Genomic DNA, 14367 nt, shown 5'->3' with positions numbered 1-14367 from the left:
TGGGGTTAAAAGTGGTTTTAATTAGTTAATAGAAGTCACTTTATCAAATAAAGAAAGGAAAAGTGCTTTGAATATTTAATTGGAGGGAAAAGGTAAAAAAGGTGGCAAATAGAGTCAAGTGGGTTATAAAAAGGGGAAATGAGAGGTCTCTCCTCATTCTTGTCTTTTGCCATTTGGAAAAAAAATTGGAAAGCTCTTGGAAAAGAGTCTAGGGTTTTTGGAAGCCTTCATTCTAGTCGTTGGTTTTGGTGTTGAAACTATACACCCTTGTCATTGGGATTCAATGTTTTCAAAGTAGAAGAAGATAATGGCAGAAGAAGGTGAATACAACGTGTTATCAGTTGATTTTATTTTCTGTCTTCTTAGTATTTCATATTATCTATGCAGGCCGAATCTTGAGCCATATTTGGAGGAGAGCTTGTATCTTTTAAGAGGTTGAGTTTCCTCTTCATATCAAGTTGTTTGAAATCAGTAAAAGAGGCTGAGGGTTTTTCAGTTATCTGCTGGTTGAGTTGTGGGTCAATTTTATTTTTTTTTGTTGAGGGCCGAGTTTCACATCATAAGGAACCGAGTTCATATCCTTGTTGTTGGCTGAGTTTGACGCTTTGAAGAGGGCCGAGTTCAGCCTTCTTGAAGGGGCCAAGTTCCACTTTCCTTGCTGGTCGAGTTAACTGTCATAGACAACCAGTTCGTGGGGCTGAGTTACATCGTTTTGTGGCTGAGCTGGACTACTGTACATGGAAGATAAATTTCTGAGCCATATATATCAGCTTTGGAGCTGAGTTTGTGTTGTTGTTTGGAGACAAATATTTTTGGTTTTTTATCAGTCATCTACATCCAAGTATTCACTGACAGGATGTCGATATTCTTTATCATATTTTTCTAATATCGCTACAGCAAGCCCTTACCAGTGGTATGTACCATTTATGAGTACTATATAAATTATATATTGCTGTTTGGAAGTTTCTTTTTGGTACTTGTTGGAACTGTGTATGTTTATTTTGAATAAAAGAAACATGCACCTACAGCCTAACTGTTTGACGAAAGGATCTGCCATCTACTCATATGTTTCTCTCTCATCTTGCTGTTACAAATTCCTGTCATTGGTATGTGGAATTTATGAGTTTAATATAAAATATATACTGCTGTTTTGAAGTGTTCCTTTGATTTTCATTTGGAATTGGGTATGCTTAATTGCAATAAAAGACTAAAGAATGCTCCTACAGCCATATATGTGCAAATTATTTGATGAAATACCACACTGAACACTCAGTCAAAACTCAAAAATTAAAGGAAAAATTGTGAAACGCCTAAGTGGTATCTTACAAAAAATCACTTAAATCATGATTTTTACGTGCGGTTTACAATAAAATTGTGATTTTATTGCCCTTGAAAAATCGTCAAATTTTTCAGCAAATAAAATTGGATAGGCCAAAAAGTCACGATTTCACGATAAAATCGAGATGTTTGTAAATTGTAACACTTCTTGACAGTGTGACACTAGTCTTGATCCTCCCATCACTCTTTTTTTAAACTGATTTTGTAACACTTGTTTTGCTAAAGACACACTTGTTTCAACTTGAGCCCCTACTACCTAAGCTTTAGCAATCTCATGCTCCCCTTGAGTTGGAGAAGAGCCAACCTAAAGAGTGGCAGTGGGTTCTTGTGGTGACACTGAATAATATCTCCAAGTTTCCCTTCGATTTTCACCTTGTGGACTGGGAATTTTACACAATTGGTGAAATTTTGAGCAGTAACAAGGGGAAAAAGCTTTTTGATGAAGGGATTTATGTTTAAGAAGAGATCTTAGTGACTACAACTCCTCTTTAGAATCCCAAATAAATTGCAGAGCCTATATCCGAGATTGAGGTGCAGAGAGCAATAACATACAAGATGTTTCTCCTTCTATGCATCCAGTTAACATAGTTTGTGGATATGTTAACCTTCAATAAGACAGTTCTTAAACTTTATGTAATGAAGCAGGCGTCCTTTTTGTACCATGCGAAATCTGGAACAAAGAGGGATATGAAGGCATTTCTGCATAAATAATCTTATCAGATTTCTGAAGAAAGAAAAAATGTCCCACTGTCTGTTCGTTGGCAAATATTGTACTATACATATTGAGATGGTCGTAAAGAAGAATTTGGAGGGAGAGTGGTCAATAGAAATTCCAGTTTTCTGTATTCCTATTTATAGGTGGGAAGGGGGAAACATGATAATTGGGAATTGAAATTGTATTTAGCAAAGGACTAGCACTCGAGTAATAATCAGGGTTTCATTTTGAGAAATTTAGTTACTTGTGACCAAATCTATGGAAAGCACGAAAGTATAAGCTATTGTTCTTAATTTTGTATATCATTCTTGGTGCTGCCGGTATATTGTGGATGTTAATATAATTTCTTTGTCTCAAGCCTTAGGGCCATCTTTTCTAAACAATGGCCTTTGGTGATTAACCTTTACCCTCATCTATTGTCATCCTTGTCTTCTACTTGAAAACCCTTTTCTTGTTATTTGGGATGAATTTCTATGATTACAAATCCTATATTTGTTGCCTCTGAGCTATTGTGCTAGGCTTGATTCTCTCCAACATATGGATTGATTTCATATTTACACGCAGAGTCTGATAATTCTTTACAGCCACTTTCTGTTAGTTTCTGGGGATTCTTGCCCAAAATAATTCTGGTTCAAAATTCTTTGCAAAGGTCCTGTGGCTGACAAGCTTGGTGAGAAGCTTCACCTTTGTCAGCTACAGCTTCCTTGCTTAAATTTGCTAGCTATATGTCAGTCCTATGACCCTGTTTGTCTCTAGGTCATCTGGTCCATATGTTTTCCATACATATGAAATTTCCATAGTGATTCCCCAAGTTTGTCCGATCTAAAAGGTTTGCAGTGGATGCATCCTAATCTATACTCCCTCCTGATATCTGAACTTTGAAGCAAGGGAAGTGCTCAATTCCTATCCGCTAGAATGGCAAGGGAAGTGCTCAATTCCTATCCGTTAGATTGCCATTCAAATTTATTGGGTAGGTGAATGACTACTACATCTTTTGTCGGAGTTGTTAATTGCAAATTAGTGAACAAATAATCCAGTTTTCCAGTATCCAAAAGAATAGGCGCTCTGGTAACATGGCTATATTGTCCTGGTAGTTAAACGACCAAATATAGCAATTACTTTCTTGGAACCAGTTGCTGGTGCCTGCAATCAACCTTGTAACTGAGTATGGAGTTCTTCAGAGGTCTGATCCTTAGATTTTTAATACAATCTTTATCATGGACAATAATTGGTAAGATAAAAATGGTTTTTCTGACTTGGTGACAACTGAGAACCACTAAGGCACCTGAAACTGCATTCAATCATCCTGCAGCCTTTGACAAGATATTGGCACGCTGATGTAAGATGACTGCAACAAAGTATGAATTCCTAAATGTATTGTAGCCCCCAATGCTGTGTTTTATGTTGAAATATGTAACTAGGTTCGATCTTCGTAAATATGAAATGTACTTTTGATTCTTGTATATTGTAAAAAAAGAGAAAATTTATTATTGTTATTTTTGTAGCATGGGTTTCATGCTCAAGGTCTTTTATTTAGAGGTTGAGCACCCATTGAGTTCTTCTAGCCTTTGTCCTAGAGTCAAGAAGTCAAAAGAGTCATTGTCATATGAAGAAGACCCCATCGGGCACCTTGTAACTTGTAAAAAGAATTGTTTTTGTATTTAAAAGGGTCAAAATACCCTCCAGGGCCAAGTCGGCCTGACAGCTGAGATGTCGACTTCATTAGGGCATGTCCTCCTCCTTAGAAGCCTATATATAGGAGCGAACTCGATCTCGGTCACTCACTCATCTTCTCATCATCCAAGTGAAGGATAAGCAGAAGAAGGTTAGCGAAAAAGGAAGAAGGTTTGGGTTATTTCTCTCTCTCTCTCACGTGCGAAGGAGGAAGGCTAGGGTTTTGATGCAAGGAGGTGTATCAGATCACCTACAAGCCTAGAAGGAGGAAATCAAACAAAGGTCAAAGGAAGCCTTGGAAGCCCATAAATTGCCCACACGTGTGGAAGCGACCCCGCGCTGGGGGGTGGGTCAGAATGGCACTGGCAAGGATGAAGGTTTGAAGGGGAAAGTCTCATGGGGGGCACAGGAACTAGCTGGAGGGCTGAAAGAGCCTTAAAGAGAGCAGCGATTACCGATCTGTGGTGGTGAAACCAGATGCGGGCCGGCAAAGAATGTAGTTGTAGGGGCTGAAAATTTCAGACTTACAATGGAAGTTGAAATTGTGTAGTTGGGGGTCGAAGTTGTGCACTAGAAGAGATTTGACTGGGTTTGACTTGGATAGAGGAAGCACATTATCAAGAACGTTTGACTTGGTCTTGGAAGGGTATTGGTGTTGGTCTAGAGGTCTTGAAATTCATCATTTGAAGAATCTTTAAAAAAGAGAAGAGATTTGTGGGTTTTCCTCTCAGGTGGAGAGGTTTTGGCCCTGGCTTTTAACCTACATCTTGTGTTCTTGTGTATTGTTGATATTCTTGTTTTGGTAGTTGTTTGATAATAAGAACAACATATTTAATAAGAGAAGAAGCTAATAATCAAGAAAATTAAAAAATACATCACAAGCAGTTATCAAATTGAAGAGAAATCATCTTAATTGCAGCCTTTTAGATTTCTTAACATTTTAAGCCTTATGTAATCTGTTAGAGATTAATGCGGCAGAATCATATTACTGGCGATCTTTATAGATTTCCAGGCCTTTCATTTACTTCCTGCCCAAGAGGAAGTAAAGCTAGATAGATTATCTATATTAGGCTCAAGAGTATTAGGATATGACAGGTAGATATTTTTCTTAGGACCCAGTTTTGCATAGGATTAGTTTCCTAATTGTTTTGACTTATGTAGTGAGGTTTTGCTTGCTTGGCTTGGCATAGATGTTTGAAGGGTTGGTGAAAGTTTAACGGACACCACTACGCCTTTGTTCTTGATATCAGAAAATTCAAGGATGACCTGCAAAAGATATAGCTTGTTTTATTCTTATTATACTTCGTTGCAGTTATCTTATTTTTTTGCCTTCTAAGATTAATACGTTCTTCCAGTTATGATCACCTAATTACGCTATCATTTTTTAAATAGACTAATGAGTTCATGCACGTAATCATAATTAAGTTGCATTCAGTCTTGGCTTTTTGCTATTTGTGACAGGAAGCTCCATGTTTTTCTGGCTGTTTTGAAATTAGGGCCTCTCCTTTATTGGCGGATTGAGTTTTTATCATTCATCCGTAAGCTTTGAACATGTCATTAGCTAATATTTGAATTTGATATCTTATGGCAGGATACGATAAGGAAAATCCCAGAATACTTACAAAATGTGAACACCATTTTCATCTTGCATGTATTCTCGAGTGGATGGAAAGGAGTGATAACTGTCCCGTATGTTACCAGGTTATTCTTTACCTTTGCCTGCTCTAAATATATCAGAGTTATTTGTTAGCCATACCTGCAGCTTGAAATTGATGAGTCAATAATTTGGTCACAGTTTTCAAGATGAAGGGTCATCTCTTTCTCTATGCCATGTAGAAAAGTCTTTACAGTTTTGTCTGTATGTGGTGTTGCAACATTTATTGCATGTGAGGAGCAGAATTGACGAACTGTAGGTTCTGTTTAACAGATGCAATGAAAAACTACACTATTGTGAAATTCCATTACTGAGTTGTGCATAAAGGGACTGCTTTATTGTAGCTTTCATGCTTTTAGGTGATCATGCTTAACTTATTTTAATTTAAAAGGCAAAGCACTAATTGTGATCACTTTTTTTACATGTTGAGATTTATTAGTTGTGCTGTTGGTGGCTTTTTGCTTGGTATTTTTCCTAATTTACTATAGGAACATTTTTAAACCAGCATGAACTATCTTAATTCTGGATCTACCAGGTGCTGAATGGGATCAGATCTCTCAAAATACAAATCTCTTTTTGAGTGCAAACTGGTGGAAAGGTTTGCGCCTTGAGAGATTTGATTCCTCTTGGCCCCTGGTTGATCTGGATTTAAAATGGATCTACATTGGTTCTTAGTAATATTATTTATATTTATATAAATTTTACATCTCTATATATAGAATTATTCTTATTTTTAATTTATTAAAACCATATAATACATATAGTTACATGTGGCATTTTTCTTTAACATGTTTTATAATTTAATTTTTTAATGCGATATATTTATTATTTAAATTTATTTTAATGTGACATGCATATTATGATTTTTTCCTGCAAAAAATTGTTCGTAATTTTAAAAAATAAAAACAAAATTGCAATATAAAAAATTGAATTGAATTGATTTATTATTTTTATTGTTTATTAATTGAGCGGACATTATGTTTTATTATTATCATTTTTTGAAATTTTATAAAATAAAATCAAAGTTGCAACATAAGAAATTGAATTGAATTGATTTCTTATTTTTAATTGAGAGACACTACAACATTATTTCCCATATTGAGTAGACATTTAAATGTTTACACTCATTTACAACCACCACTACATCTCCCCCATATGTAGAGCACCTCTCAATGCAAAAATAACCATGATACATACATGACTAGTATTATGGGTTAATATCACTCATGGTTACATATCTGCAGTTGCACTCTCAATTATACCAGCATTGATTCATCTTAACCCAGATTTAATAAGCATTGAGAGGGATTAAAATATTAAAAATGAAATTCTCTTGGTGCTTAAAAGATCTTGTTGATGGATCTATGTTGGTTTACTTTATTATAATTTTTTATAGTTATTATGGTTGGCTGTTTTTTAATCTTTAATTTTTATGCATTTTGATTTTTTTTCAACTTAGTTTTGTAAATGTGTTAGAAAACCTGCACAGATGAATCTAGCTAGTAAAGGTTGAACACATAGCTTTGCAGAGCAAAAACACTAAAAAGAAAATCGAAAGAACAAAAGAATGATTCATTAGAAAATATGTTACAATGCTCATGATATAACATCACTGGGTGAGGATCCCAAGGTAATGCACCATAGTGGTGATCAATGAAAAGTCTCAACACCTACAACAAGTTCCAGAGAGAACTAGCCAGTTGCGGAGTGAAAGAATGAGCAAATCAAGGAGTAAATCATGTAGAAGAACTAACCAGTTGCGGAGTTAAAGGAGGAGCAAATCAGGGAGTAAATCATGCAGAAGAACTAACCAGTTGCGGAGTTAAAGAAAGAGCAAATCATGCAAAAGGAATCTTGCATGTAGTCTCATGCTCTAACTAAGAGTCCGCATGTAGGTGTGTAGTACTTCCAACACCCCCCCTGAACACCACTATGGGGAAAAATAGAAAATGGGCCCTGACAACTAAGGCCAAAGGTCACCCAAAATACAGTGCAACTTGTACTAAGATTGAGGAAAGAAGGAAAACATCGTGGGAAAACCCCCACCTCAAAATACAATGTAATCAAAAGAAAAGAGGAAGAAAAGACAATTGCTAGATTCATCTGTGTAGGTTTTCTAACACATTTACATGGTCTCAGAGCCCACAGGTTGCTAGATAAAAGGCGCACTAGTACTTTATTTTGCAGGTATTACAGCTAGGAGATCGAAGATCGACAGAAAAATGGAGTTTCCCAAAGCATCGATCTTAACACCGTACAACTATAATGAATGGAAGGACCAAATGGCTCGATACATTCGTCAAAAAGGGTTGTACATGATTACCATGGCTGTAGAAGTGGAACCCACTTCAGCGATAGAGAAATCCAAGTACCTCAACCACATGGTATTAGAGCCTGGACCTAGGTTTGATTCCCCCGAGTTGTGTTTGAGGGGAGGTGTTGGAAAAATCACCGCACCTCTATGGAATCCGTAATTTCCACCCTGGGGATCCTAGTCACTGATTTGTAACGTTTAACTGATTTGTAACATTACACCAAAACCCGCAGGTGTTGGTAAACATTACAAATCAGTTACTAGGATCCCCAGGGTGGAAATTACGGATTCCATAGAGGTGTGGTGATTCTTCCAACACCTCCCCCCAAACGCAACTCGGGGGAATCAAACCTGGGTCCAAGCTCTGATACCATGTGGTTGAGGTACTTGGATTTCTCTATGGCTGAAGTGGGTTCCACTTCTGCAACCATGGTAATCCTGTACAACCCTTTTTGACGAAGGTATCGAGCCATTTGGTCCTTCCATTCGTGATAGTTGTACGGTGTTAGGATCGATGCTTTGGGAAACTCCATTTTTTTGTCGATCTTCGATCTCCAAGTTGTAATACCTGCAAAATAAAGTACTGGTGCGCCTTTTATCTAGCAACCTGTGGGCTCTGATACCATGTAAATGTGTTAGAAAACCTGCACAGATGAATCTAGCTAGTAAAGGTTGAACACACAACTTTGCAGAGCAAAAACACTAAAAGAAAATCGAAAGAACAAAAGAATGATTCATTAGAAAATAGGTTACAATGCTCATGATATAGCATTACTGGGTGAAGATCCCAAGGTAATGCACCATAGTGGTGATCAATGAGAAGACTCAACACCTACAACAAGTTCCGGAGAGAACTAGCCAGTTGTGGAGTGAAAGAAGGAGCAAATCAGGGAGTAAATCATGCAGAAGAACTAACCAGTTGCGGAGTTAAAGAAGGAGCAAATCAAGGAGTAAATCATGCAGAAAGAATCTTGCATGTAGTCTCATGCTCTAAGTAAGAGTCTGCATGTAGGTGTGTAGTACTTCCAACAAGTTTATTAATGTTACAGACACGACACACCTACCTCGGCAGCTTGCTACTCTTTGCACAATCAAGGTTTTGTGCAACTCTTAAATATATCCGGCTTTATATCAGAACTTTAAATTAAATTACTTTCCAATTAATAATTCTGAAAACCTAGATGCCAAAATAACAAAGAATAGTTTAATAAATGTCAAGAAACTAATTCTTGCAAGGATATATATCTAAGTTAATTGAATAGACTAACCCTATCTAACGTATCGTATGAAAATGATCTAGAGTTGCTTAAGTTTTCCTTTGCAGAAATGCTTCACACGCTAAAACAGTTTGCAAATGAACCTATTCTGCACATGCTATTTTTCATATGAAATGTGTTGTAACATGGTAAAACATTATCCAAACTTTTGACTTGAAAATTTAGAAACAATTTTTCAGCATTTTATATCTGAATTTTTCTTAGCCAGAAAAATGTGACTCAAGATGTGTATGTAAGTTGATTTACCTTTCACGTTATCTTGATGCATGCTCTCACATTGGAATCTTCCTGTTATATGGAGATCCATCAAGAATTAAAGTTTATTTTTATTCAGATTTTATAATGGAAAAGGCTCTAAAGGTCTAATTCCTCTCAGATTCTTGTCAGAATGTTATTATTGAAAACTGCTACGGAAGTGTTGGTGATGATTGCATGGCAAGCACACTAAAAAAGTTAGCAAATAAACCTACTCTGCACATGGCTTTTTTCATATGAAGTGTGTCGTAACATGGTAAAACATTATCCAAACTTTTGACTTGAAAATTTAGAAACAGTGTTTCAAACTTTCAGCATTTTATATCTGAATTTTTCGTAACCAGGAAAATGTAACTCAAGATCTGTACATACCTGTGAATTGTTTATTAACCTTTCACGTTATCGTGATGTATGCTCTCACATTGGAATCTTCCTGTTATCTAGATATCCATCAAGAATTATTATGTTTAAAGTTTATTTTTATTCAGATTTTATAATGGAAAAGGCTCGAAAGGTCTAATTCCTCGCAGATTCTTGTCAGAATGTTATTATTGAAAACTGCTACAAAAGTGTTGGTGATGATTGCATGGCAAGCAAGAGCACTTGGTATCAGTATATATTCTAGAATAGCATAAGCTTGGCTATCTGTAACAATGTTTTCACAGCGTTGCTGGCCTTGCAGCCCTGTTTCTTTAAGACATGAAACTATTGTAGATTGCAGATTGAAAGAAAACTTGCGCAAAAACATCCGCATAAGGCAGGAAGCAACATTGTTTCGGATTTTTAACACCATTTTTATCTCATCTTACTCCTGTTCGAATAAGAAATATTCCATGTGATGAACGTTCTTTTAACTACTAGAATCCTGATTAGGGTTATTAGACCTTGTTGCCCAGTTTTAGGACCCGATGGTGCTAATGTACCACTGAAACAACGCTTAAATGTGTCTATTTGTGCCTTCTATGTGGTTCACGTGGCTGGGAATGTCAGCAGTGCTGGCCCTGTCGGGATTGTCTCCTCGAGAGGTTGGGAACTTTGGTGCATTTCTGACTGGATGGAACATCTTGGGAAGGGAGTGGCTCGGCACTAACCCGAAGCTCCGAGAATGTCCCACAGGTTCCTGCAATTTCTCCTGCCCAAGACAGAAGGTTTCGTTCCAGCTTCCAAGTCCCAAGAAACGGGGAAACGCTGATAACAAGGCCCCCCAACATCAGCATCATTATGTTTGCAAATTATAGAATACTAATGTATGTTTATTTCTATCATGTCACGTTTATATTCTATGATACGATTGTACGTAAGATTATTATACATTTGAGGTGGTCAAGTGGCACTGTTGTGCAGATTCTCTTTATACTCGATGAACTTTTTTTCTATTTGTAAAATCATCCAGAGTTGACAATACAATACTATTATCTGAGCATCATGTATCCTAGACGTTCTATTTTGGACCTCACATGTCTCGATCTCCGGCACACATAAGCATGCCATCGAAATTTTTATTCAGTCAATGCATTAAAAGTAAATTAAATGAGATTAGTTTATTTGTTCATAAGCGTTTTGCTATTCTGGCTGAGAACAGCAGAGCAAGACCGGCATCCTTTTCCTTAGTTGAAAAGGGTTGCATTTACGCTTATTCAAATTTTCTATTAGTATACTGTATTCTATTTCTGCGTTTAATTTCCTTGTCTTGACGTTTGGAGGTTACAATTTGCCTTGATTTTCAAAACGTTTCGTTCCCGTTGCGCTTAATTTTTTTCCTAGGAGTCGTAACTGTTTGAAGAATGGATTATGGATGGACTATTGATGATTAGGGACAATATTTTAATTGGCTCGTGGCATAGGATCTACTCACTTTTTGTTTGTGTTTTCTGTGACTACAGGAAATGATATTCAATGAAACCTCTTGAGGTCTGATTTTTTAAGGCTTGAAAAGTTGATTTCTATATTCAGATGTACATGAATTTATACTGATAGCAAGCTATGGCAAGAAACATTCCAGGTTATTCTCTTATAACCCCTGAAAATTTATACAATTGATGAGTTGGCAACACATTTAGCTTGTAATAACTGACAGACCAGTTTCCTTTGCAAGAAGCTTGATGTTTTTCAAAGGTCATGGCTGCTTGGTCTGCCTATGTAAAGAATTTAATTGGTAATTCAGGGCGCCCGTTATTCGTCTATTGTATAGCTAAGAACACCACTTTAGGGTCAACTGGTTCTTATGTAGTGGGATAACTGGATACTGAACACTACTTTAATTGGGATTCTCTTATTCACAAATCCACAAATTGTTTGTCTGTGGTCCATATTTTTTTATTTTAAATTGTTGTTATTGAAAGATTCTTGAATTATGCCTTTGATTTGAGGCGGCCTCGTTAAAGCCCATGATGTATGCCTTGAAATTACTAATTGCCAGGGAAAATGCTAGAGCATTTGTTTTAATACAGATGACCTTCTATTTAGGGAGTTAGCTATCTTAAAGAATGTTGCCAGGAGGTCCATACAGCAGCTAATAATAACTGTTTCTGGTAAATAAATAACTGTTGCAGGTCTGAGCGACCTCTTGTAAGTTCATTGAAATTGATCTTATTTATCCTTAATATATTTGCTTCGAATAAAAATTCACTTAGGCCTCATCTTTGATAATAATCTCTCCTCTGCAGAATGAATGTAATAAAATTATTGTAGAAAGAAACTAAAAGAATTCTGCTTACAATTTTAGGGGAACAATGGCCAAAGATATCTCCCAGTATTTATTTCTCTATAATTTCCCTTAGACGGGTGAAACAGTAAGCCCGGGTGATGACAATTTCATTCGCTCTAGTAACATTTTGATTGTTAATTGGCAGCCTGTCTTAATCGCAAAGGCATAACTTGGATGTTAGAAAAGATAATTGTATGCTGTTCTAATTTCATTCTAGTTTTAATAAATACATACAAACATGTAAACTCGGAAAGTTCAGCAATAGCCGTGCAAATTCTATTTTCCCCATCATTATGTTTACCAGGTTTCCCGAGGCGTTTATCAGTTTGAGGACTCTTGACTCTGGCCGAGAGATTATTTCAATGCAAGGGATTATGTTTAACTATATTATCATGTACGTCTAAAACATATTTAGCCATTCCCCTCGGCGTTTATCAGTTTGAGGACTCTCGACTCTGGCTGAGAGATTATTTCAATGCAAGGGATTATGTTTTACTATATTATCATGTACGTCTAAGACATATTTAGCCATTCCCTCCGGGGCATGTCCTAAAGCCTTATGAAAGTCTTCCCTTATTACCATTATTTTAATGTTGCAAATCTGTACAATATCCATGTCACGGCTTTATTTCATAATTCTTTTAAAGGAGTATGCGATGGCTGATGTTAAATGAAACGTTACCAAAATGTTGAACGCTGATGGATTTTCTCGTGCTATACGTAATAATGTCCACCATCTAAACTAGAGATAAAAACAAGTATTAAGCATAAGAATTACTGTTGGCAAGATTCTTGTGCAATGGTTGTTGGACAGACGTTGAGAGATAAAAACAAGTATTAAGCATAAGAACTACAATTGGCAAGATTCTTGTGCAATGGTTGTTGGACAGACGTTGAGAGTGGACAGACGTTGAGAGTGGTGGGAGGCGATGTTTTGAAAATGAGTTGTTTTGATTCAATTTTTTTGGATTTTTTTGGTGTGGAATCTGGTGGAAAAATTTGAGGTGAAATTTTGATTTTTGTTATTTAAATTGATTTTTTTGACTGTATATATGGATTTAGCACCCCTAAAAACTTATAGGGTACTTTGATTGTGTAATGTTTACCCATCAAATTCGTGATTTCAATAAATTCTGGTGAGATTTTAAAAAAATTAGACCAGAAAAATCCACTAGAAAACTTCAAAAAGTCTCGCTAAAAGCTATAATTTTTGTAAAGTCTCACTAAAAGCTATAATTTTTGAAAATATTACAGTTTTTTTAGAAACTAAAATACAAAAAGTGTATTTTTAGACGCATTCTTTCACTAGTGAGCACATGGTCCTAAATTAATTATCATACATTAATTATCAAACTATTATAATTTAAGGGTAAGGGTATCTAAGTTTGACTGTACCTGAGTGCTGGTGAGACAATTACTTGTGTTTAGCATATAGTAAAACTAGCATTTAATTGTGCTGTATATGATAAATTTAAAATTTGCTAAACATACTTGTTTGTTGGTTTATATGACATTAATCTAATTATCAACCGGGTATCTAAGTTTGACTGTACTGAGTGCAAACTACTATAATTTAATTTAAGGGTATCTAAGTTTGACTGTACTGAGTGCAAACTACTATAATTTAAGGGTATCTAAGTTTGACCGTACTGAGTGCTGGTTTGACCGTACTGAGTGCTGGTGAGACAATTAATTGTGTTAAGCATATAGTAAAACTATAATTTAAGAGTATCTAAGTTTGACTGTACTTACTGCTGGTGAGACAATTAATTGTGTTAAGCATATAGTAAAACTAAAACTAGCATCTAATTGTGCTGTATATGATAAATTTTAAATTTGTTAAATATACTTGTTTGTTGGTTTATATGACATCAATCAATTTAATTAAAGGACGACTCGCTTTTAATTGTTTATAAGTTGTTTATCTATTTATATGACATAATCATTGATTAATTAAAAATAACATAATTATAAACTCTACTAAATAATGACAATATAATATTTTTCTCAATCAAAATGTATCCATAATTATAATACCAAGTCGTATTAATTGAGAGCAATACACGGAAGATGATTCGAGAGGACGCTGTGCTGGAAAGTCAACATGGTAGATTTCCAAAAACCTCCTGAGCATCTAGATTTATAAATGTACCGCATCGTAACTATTGAATTTGACTGTCTTTTTTACATGTAGTCATAACTATTGAATTTCACTATGCGTATCCATAATTATAATACCAAGTCGTATTAATTGAGAGCAATACACGGAAGATGATTCGAGAGGACGCTGTGCTGGAAAGTCAACATGGTAGATTTCCAAAAACCTCCCGAGCATCTAGATTTATAAATGTACCGCATCGTAACTATTGAATTTGACTGTCTTTTTTACATGTAGTCATAACTATTGAATTTCACTATGCGTTTCCGGATTGC

General features: G+C 35.8%; 1 protein-coding gene across 5 annotated transcripts in view; it reads left to right on the top strand.

The window, feature by feature from the left end:
• Positions 1-11581, top strand: part of LOC149148582 (putative E3 ubiquitin-protein ligase RHB1A) — a 46462-nt gene extending 34881 nt beyond the window's left edge. For all 5 annotated transcript variants that reach the window (XM_089442126.1, XM_089442122.1, XM_089442124.1 and 2 more), the window contains 2 exons: positions 5319-5428; positions 11111-11581. In XM_089442126.1, coding sequence (XP_089298252.1) covers positions 5319-5428; positions 11111-11137 — 137 coding nt within the window. In that variant the 3' untranslated portion in view covers positions 11138-11581. The remainder of the gene's footprint in view (positions 1-5318; positions 5429-11110) is intronic.
• Positions 11582-14367: the final 2786 nt, after the last annotated feature.

The sequence above is a fragment of the Pinus tabuliformis genome, chromosome 9 (assembly GCF_031772625.1).
Source record: "Pinus tabuliformis cultivar Carrire ecotype Pingquan chromosome 9, CPIR1, whole genome shotgun sequence".
NCBI classification, from domain to species: Eukaryota; Viridiplantae; Streptophyta; class Pinopsida; order Pinales; family Pinaceae; genus Pinus; species Pinus tabuliformis.
This window is presented reverse-complemented; position numbering and strand designations above follow the sequence as displayed.